This window comes from Octodon degus, unplaced genomic scaffold (genome assembly GCF_000260255.1).
Source record: "Octodon degus isolate 3935 unplaced genomic scaffold, OctDeg1.0 scaffold00027, whole genome shotgun sequence".
In the NCBI taxonomy this organism is placed as follows: Eukaryota; Metazoa; Chordata; class Mammalia; order Rodentia; family Octodontidae; genus Octodon; species Octodon degus.
In genome coordinates, this window is record NW_004524603.1 from 11,508,340 (window position 1) to 11,517,118 (window position 8,779).

The window sequence follows — 8,779 nt, forward strand, 5'->3', positions numbered from 1 at the left end:
TTATAAAGTAGTATAAATTACACTATTTTCATGGCTATTTTGATCTATTTTCAGACTTTGTAAGTCCACCTAGACCAAACAAAGCAGAAGAAAAGAAGTAATGTAGATTAGAATGAATATAAGTGAAATTCACATAGAAATAATGTAAAATTGAGGAAAAAGGTTCAAATTCTATTTGAACAGTTACCATTTATACAGCAAACTTCCAACTGGGCAAGTTTTCTGTGTTTTTGCTTCTTCTATTGTCCATGTACTAAGCTTCACTGAGCCAACAGTCTACCCAGCCGTCCCTCCTGCATTTCTCTTGTGCAAAGCCCTGTGGAAGGCACCCTGCACCTGAGTATTCCGCAGGCTATAGATGACGGGACTTAGCACTGGATTAAAGAGACTGTGAAACAGTGACAGCATCTTCTCCTGCTCTTCCCGCTGACTGGAGTCTGGAACCATGTAAACCAGCATGGCTATACCAAAGAAGAGCCCGACCACACCAAGATGGGAGGAGCAGGTGGAGAAGGCTTTTACTCGGCCCCCCTCTGATTGGATCTTCAGGATGGCCCAGAGGATTTTCATGTAGGAGATAAGAATTAAGGAGATAGGCCCAACTAACACAAAAACACAGGCACCCAGGAGGACCAGTTGGTTGAGCCCAGTGTCAGCACAGGCCAGTTTGAGGACAGACAGGATTTCACAGAAGAGGTGGTTCACTTCCTGGGGCCCACAGAAGGGCAGCCTCAGCAGAAGAACTGCATGTACTACAGAGAGGAGGAATCCTGATGACCAGGAAGTGACAGCAAGGGCCATGCACACTCTCCAGCTCATGATGACAGTGTAATGGAGGGGGTGGCAGATGGCCACATACCGGTCATAAGACATTGCCCCCAAAATGAGACACTCCGTAGCAGCAAAGCCCAAGTACAGGAATGTCTGTGTTATGCATGGGCCAAAAGAAATGGTTTTCTTGTGGCTTATGAGGTTTATCAGCATCTTAGGGACATTGTTGGATGCATACGATATGTCAAGGACAGCCAGGTGGGAGAGGAAGAAGTACATGGGAGTATGCAATCTAGGGTCTAAGCAGATGAGCCCCAAGATTATACCATTGGCCAGGAGGCTGAAGATATATAACAGGAAGAAGATCCAGAAGAGAAACACTTCCATCTCTGCACTGAGCCGAAAGCCCACCAAGAAGAATTCGTTGACCCAGGACTGGTTGCCACCCATGTGCTAATGATGCTCTGTCAAACAGTGAAGCATGACAAAAATGTTAGAGCTGCAGAATTAATAAAAATTAAATTTATTTATCTCAAAATAAGCTCAGAGAAATGTTGTGTGGTTAATCTTATTTTGTATCCCCCCGTCTGTTTTTGAAGAATTTACTATGAAATATATTTAAACATGTAGAGAATGTCAAAAATTAGGCAGACTCCCCTGTGCCTTCATCCAGATCCAGCAAATGTTGGTATTTCATTTTTTTCTTACACCATTTCTCTCCATGTTCGTAATGTTTTTAGCTATTTGAAATTCAAGTGTGGAGATGATGCCTGTTTAGCCCTAAATTTCTCATTGTTTTCACCAAGAAAAAGGATATTCCCTAATTCAGCCACAATATAATTATAAAAAGCCAGGAAACTTCCTATTGACATGCTTCTTTTCTCTCATATCTAGTGTTATTTTTCCTCCACCATTATTTATCCAGGCCTAATCTAAGACTAGGTATTATAGTATTATTTCTCTTCAGTCTCATTGTACCTAGATTGTTTACTCAGCCTCTTTGTGCATTTTCAGGCATTGATGTTTTAAAAGTAGAATTTGGTAAAAACAAACAAACAAAAAACACCTCTTATTTTGATTGAAATTATTTACTTTCTGCAGAAAAAAAAATTGTCTTCATTGTATTATGAGTGGGTGGATCCTGGTAATCTGTCCGTTATTGGACAAGCTATCTTGGATCATCTGGTGGAAATGCTGCTTCCAAGGTTGCTTGAAAATTATTATTAATTTATGGAGAATCTGTTAGAATTATTATATAAATGTTTTGTTCCTCATAAAAGAGCTAGTCACTAGTTTCTTTTATTCTCTACTCCTAACATCTATTAATTATTTTTATTATTTTTATCTTTTTAATTTTTAAAGAGAATGAAAATAGTAAAAATATCATTAGAAACAATACAGAATTTTGCTAAGTAAGACAACAGGAATGCAACAATGGTTGTTATATTGCATAATGTCTTCAAATTAGTTTGTTAGATTATCAGATATAAACATGCAAAATTGGTTTAAGAAATGTTATAAGAAATTAAAAAGGAGAAGCAAATTAAGCATTAGCTACTCTTTTCAATAGACCAGCAGAAATCAGCAGTACAATTATTCAAGCTATCTTCTATGCATACATTAACATTTCTTTCTTTGTTTCTTTCTTCTTTCTTTTGTCCTTTTCCTCATTTCAGTTTTCCTTCCCTCTGAACATATTTTTTTCGCGTATATATTTTACCTTTCATGTACTCTTTATGTACTCTTTTAGGTTCTTATACTAGCGAGATAACATGATATTTATACATGCAGGTTTGATTTATTTCACCATATTTATAGCAGCATAGTTTGTGATAGTTAAATCTTGGAAAAAACCCAAATTCACATCAACTGAGACATGGAAACAGAAGATATATTTTTATACAATAGAGTATTACTTAGCTACAAAAAAAAGATAAAATCAAGGCTTTTATTTATTATTATTATTATTATTATTATTATTATTATTATTTTTTGGTGGAACCGGGGATTGAACTCAGACCCTTGCACTTGCCAGGGAAGCGCTTATTCTATTGAGCCATCTCCTCAACCCCCTCAAAGCTTTTATAGGTAAATGGATCTGTTGATTATTTTACCTGATTCAGTTATTAGTAACACTGATTGAAAATGTATAGTCTTATCTTTATCACTGATTCTATGATTGTTAATTGATTTTTAGGTAAGAATTTGTGTGACTGGGTATGTATTGGTTGTTTTTGGGCTCATAGATTTTTAATCTATCTTTTTCTTTTTTTGTGTGCTTCAGTTCTCTACTTTCAGATCCCTCAAGATCTCTTAGTTCCTCTGTCCCTTTACCTTTTCTCTACTGCTTTGGGCACTTTTTCACTTCCGGGACAATTAGAAGTTTCAGGTTAACCTGCAACAGTCCACAGTCCAGCCACAAAAGAGAATTTTTTTTTCATGAAGATCTAGTTATTTTTAATAAAGAATAGTACTTATACACTAACATCTGCAGTTTATTGATCTTTTGACAATTTGTTTTTATTATGGTAAGTTAAATTTTATAACATTTTTATTGTGATTTATATTATGAAGGTATGCATTTCTGCTATTCTCATTTAAAAAGATACACATATAATTTGGAGTAGTACACAAATAGTTGTAGAGAATAATGCATTCTCAAGAGTACTTTAAAAACATACTATGTAACTGGCCAAGCATGGCGGTGCACGCTTACAACCCCAGCACTGGAGAGGCCAAGGCAGGAGGATTGCTGCAAGTTCAAGACCAGTCTGGGCTACAAAGTGAGTTCAGTGACAGCCTCAGCTGCACAGTGAGACCCTGTCTCAAAAAGATGAAAAAAGATGGTATATGGTTTGTCTTATTTCCTTTAGAGAGTGAAGTCTGTTACTAAGATAACATCAGCCCTGAAGAGCATGTACTTGATGGTATTTACTATTTTCTTAATAGTGAAAATGCGGCACCTTATTAGTTTTTGGTTTCATGTTATTATCTAATTTTTAATCTTATTAAAAATTATAGACTCTTGAACATTTTAGATTAATATCCTAAATGTACCCCATTCAGTGAACAAGACGGTACCTGACTCGTTTCAGATTTTTCACACAATATTTTAAAGTTTTATAGAAAACCATTATGAAACTCTAGTTGAAAAGCTAGAGAAATAATACCTGGAAGCATACTGCTAAAGGCGATCACTGTTAAGTTATATTTTCTTCCTATACATTGTTTTTCATATATTTATAAAAATTTAAAATTTTACCAATTTCACTATATCTCTTATTTAGAAATACATCAAGAACTGTTTTACATGTTAAAATACTTATTTGTTACAAACATTGAAACATTACAATCTCTTAAATACAAAAATTTATTTTTTATATTATCGCATTGTTAGATTGTGTACAATTTAATACTGCAAATAATTAAGGTGTTACATACACGTAAAGTTATTAGTTACTTATTTGTGAAATCTTATGCTAAATTCTGAGGCTTGGGAATGCTCAATTGGGCCAGCTCATCTATGTATCTGTGTACAGGCAGCCATCTTTATATCTTTATCTAATCCAGTCTAGAATAAAACAAGCCAAAAAATGCAGGTTTTTCTTTTTATGTAGTTAGAGTAGGGTCTATAGGGTCTTACTACCTAGATTGGACTCCTAGTGATTCTCCTGTTTTCAGCCTCCCAAACGCTGGGATTACAGATGCGCGCCACCACCCCCAGTCTCGATCACCGTCTCAGTGCGCGCCGGGGGCCAGGGCCCGCACAGCACGCCGGGCAGCTGCACTCTGCCTAAGCAGGCACTTCAATCCACCGAGTTATTCGGCCAGCCCAAAATGCAGATATGTTAAGGATCTATCCTTGGGAAAGGGGCTCAGCCTAGCTGTCCTGAGTCTGACCCCAAATTCACTTTACCTTTGCTGTTACCCCACATCCAAAACTGTTCCTTTCATGCTGGCCGCTGATGGGCACTGACCCCTTCTGTCACTAAAATCAACTTCCTTTGCCTTTTTTTTTTTTTTTTTACCACCACATGATATCAAATATGAAGGAAGAGAGATTAAGTAGAAATTAATATTCCACAAAGCCCAAGTACACCGGGCTTGAAAGTGTCCAGTTACCAGGTTACCAGGATGAACTTCTCCAATTCACCTGGAATCCTGAACAACCTATCCTCTCAGTCAAAGGAACTGATGCAATTTTACCAACAATCTCTCTTTTTTTTTATTTCCTGCACTCCACATGGATCTGGTGAGCCAGACATTCCAATAGTACTCTTAGATTCATGTCCTGAGTGTTTGCCTACTAACATTATTCAAAGTAAGAAGTACAGACTTCTGATGGAGCTAATCTAATGTTTTCTTCTTAATTCCAATTTCTGACTTGAGAGGAACTTCTGTTCCATGGATGGATGATATCAGTCATGATTTGAGTCTTTCTGTGTATTAAACAGGAGGGTATGTGTCTACCTGTATGGGAATTACAAGCTAAACAATATTTTAAAACAATTACTATCATGGTACTTAAAATACTGAAGACATACAATTCATTTTATCACACATGGCTTTCAGCAAAGTTTCTAAGAACAGACAATATATTTAATTATTTATTTAATCTTTCATGTATTTATTTATTTGGTACAGGGTCTCACTACACAGCTGGGACTCCTAGTGATCCTCCTGCCTCAGCCTTCCCAGAGCGACATTACATGTGTGCACCACCACTCCTGGTTTCAGAGTAGGCACAGTGCACCCAGGGCTTGGGATTGGCATGGCATGCAGTACCGAGGATTGAACTTGTGTACTTGCACTTGCCAGGCAGGTACTTAGACCTCTGAGTTATCTCCCCAGCTCCACTATATTTATAGATAATTAATTTTCTTAAAATGATAGATCTTGGGCCGGTGAGATAGCTCAGCAGAGTAAATGCCTGCTTAGGCAAATGCAGGGACAAAGGTTTGATCCCTGGCACCACAAGCCACGCCAGCACTGCCCCCTCGGCATGCTGAGCCAGCCACCAAATCCAGATATGGTGGTGCATACCTGTAATCCCAGTGCTGGGGAGGCTGGAAACAGGAGAATCAGTATGAATCCAAGCTGCATAGTGAGACTCTGTAAAATAAATAAATAAATAAAGATGGAACTTGTTTTAATTTTTTAAATTTTTATTTATTTAGTTTTTTTGCGGAACCGGGGATTGAACTCAGATCCTTGTGTTTGCCAGTCAAGCACTTATCCTACTGAACCATCTCCCCGGCCCCTGGAACTTGTTTTAATTGATACATATTATTGACTTAATTTTTCATCCATGTGAAACAAGATAGAGCTAATAGTTTTTTTAAACTAAAGGTTTTGAATACTCCTTTGGTGTCTATGAGGAATAGGTCAATGCGCATTTGCAGACAGGCTTGTGCTAAGTTGGAAAATCCATGCCTTTTAGCCTTATTTTAGAAGCTGGGTAGAGGCTTGGGGTGGTCATGGACCTTTGCAGTGGAGGTTCACGTCTGCATCCAAGTCCTATCAAAGGAAAGTTTACAGTGAGATCATGACTAGACCCTACTAAAGGTCCACTAGATAAATAAAGGTTTGACCTAGCAAGTTGGAGAGACTTCAAAGTGTACTCTGTTGAGGCATATTTTACATGGAGAGAATTAATCAATAGCAGCAGTTAAGCAAGCTATATCCTAACTACAAGGACATTGCAAATCCTCATGATAAAATCAAAGATTTGGCACTGACACCAAATGCCGTTTATGTGAATGGAGATCTGTCTTATATTTCTTTATGCCTGCTATAACTAGTGCTGCTGCTGACAAATCAGATACCCAGAAAATGTCCGTTGACTCGATGAATGATAATTTATTCCATTTCAGATTTAGTTATTAATATATAATGTCATAGTGAGTATATATTATATGATCTGTATATAACACAGACATAATCTATTTCTAAGTATTGACCAGGATATTGTTTTCACTTAAACAACTGTTACAATTGGATCAATTAAAACTTCGAAATGATGAAATAATAGTTTTTGTGAAAGATAAAGTTAAATAAGCATAATGGCATGAAAATGACATTACATCTAGACAAAATGCACACACTTAAATGTATCAACATCTACAATGAGTTGAATGATGACCTCCAAAAAGATATGGCCCCATCCTAATTCTTAGCACCTGTGAATGTTGTCTTATTTGAATAGAAAGGCTTTGCAGACGTAATTAATATAAGGCTCTTGAGCTCATGCTCAATTTTGGGAGTTAGGCTCTAGTTCCCATCATAGTGTCCTTATGATATAAAAGAAGAATATTTGAAACAAGCTGCAGAAGCCACTCAGAGGTAAAACAGATGTGAAGACGGAGGTCAGAAAGATATGAGCAAAATCCTAAGAATGCTGACACTCACCAGAAGGTGGGAGAGATGTGGACTGTGATCTTCCAAAGATACTCCAGAAGGAGCATGGGCCAGCTCAGTTTAAGAGTTCTAGCAGACACCAAGAACTCAGAAAATGAACTTCTATCCTTTTGAGCCCCCACCTTCACGGTAATTTTTAGTAACCATAGAAAACTAAAACAGCACCTTATTCCTTCTTGAAATCGATTCTTATAAGAAGACAGCTTCAGAGAAACAGCATTTAGAAAATTTACCTTGTATATAGGTAAAATCATCTGGGAAGAAGGCATGAGTTACAAGTGTCAACATAATGAACGCTTGCAAATTCCAAGCCTAAGAGAACGATCGTAGAGGTGGGCAGGGTCTCTTTGAGAACAATGGTTGAGTGAAGCAGAGAGGCCAAGTCAGAGACTGTAAAATTGCTCTAAATACAGCACATTTGAGGAAGGTTCTAGAAAAGTGCATGGAGTTATTTTTGCTACAGGTAAAGAACACTTCTGCAGTATGCCAAATGGAGTACAACGATATCAGGTGGTAAACATTTATCTAAGCATCCTGGGCACAATAGCCTAGGCCTGTAACCCGCTTTATTTCTGAGCATAAAGAATAACTGGGAGCTGGGGAGATAGCTCAGTAGAATAAGCCCTTCCCTGGCAAGCGCAAGGCCTTCCCAGTTCCACCAAAAAAAAAAAAACTGTTTTGTGAGGCCAATTCAATGGTTCATATGGTACCCAATAGAAATGTTTGTTCTTGACTTTATGATTTCTTTTGTGTCGGCTTTAATAAATTTTAAGAATCGTCATTTTCATTTTGCAGTTAAAAAGAGACAATATCAAAGGGCCAAGAGACTAAAGTTCTTCAGGAGAAAAAGTCACAGTCATAATAGTATCATTTTCACATTCTGAATAAAGAAGATTAAAGCAATGGAATCTCAGAAAACAGACTCTTCTCCTGACAAATTTGAACAATTTTCCACCCAGACGTTACTACCCCTGAATGTTTTTTTTCAGCCAGGGAACTTACTTCTGTCTCCAATTTAGGATGTTCATCAAATCTATCAATATTTAATGATAAGAAAAATGTGGCTATAAGAAAGAATAATTTCAAGTCTGATAGCATGATCAGGTGATAAGCTGGGATGGACTCAAAAAGAAATAATTGTATGACAAATTGACCTCATTTGTATGAAAAATTGACTGTGTCAGTAAGGAAAAGATTGACTGCAATGGTTCGAATTGGTTTTCTTTTTTTTTAGGTAAACCCTTAAGAGAGGTTTTCATGGCCAACAGTATTTTCACTTAGGCTAAGTAATATACAAAGTTTTTTCATTAATTTAGCTACATCACAGCCTTCTCCACAGGAAATGCCTGGACATGCTCTGATTTTCGAGCCTCTTCTTACTCAGACAATTATGTCATCTCTGACCCCCAAGGTCAGATCACACTGAAGGGCGATGGAGAGAGAGGGTGAAGAAGCCTGGGAGTTCCACCCTGCAGTGTGGGAGCAGAGGCCCATGGTGGGGCAATGGAGGCCGGCTTCCTCTCCCTGCCACACAATGCATACTTGGAGTCGGTAGAAGGTCACCAAGGCATGCCAGTTGCTTGGCACAGCC

The 8,779-nt window shown here is 37.6% G+C and overlaps 1 protein-coding gene across 1 annotated transcript; it reads right to left on the reverse strand.

Moving 5' to 3' along the window:
- Window positions 1-276: 276 nt before the first annotated feature.
- LOC101565725 (olfactory receptor 2A2-like) lies at window positions 277-1,221 on the reverse strand. Its single transcript, XM_004629096.1, has one exon. It carries the CDS (start codon window positions 1,219-1,221, stop codon window positions 277-279), a length of 945 nt encoding a protein of 314 aa, XP_004629153.1.
- Between the last annotated feature and the right edge of the window lie 7,558 nt (window positions 1,222-8,779).

Excerpts from the sequence above, each read along its gene's own strand:
- LOC101565725 (XM_004629096.1), bottom strand. The coding sequence starts at position 1,221 with ATGGGTGGCAACCAGTCCTGGGTCAACGAATTCTTCTTGGTGGGCTTT.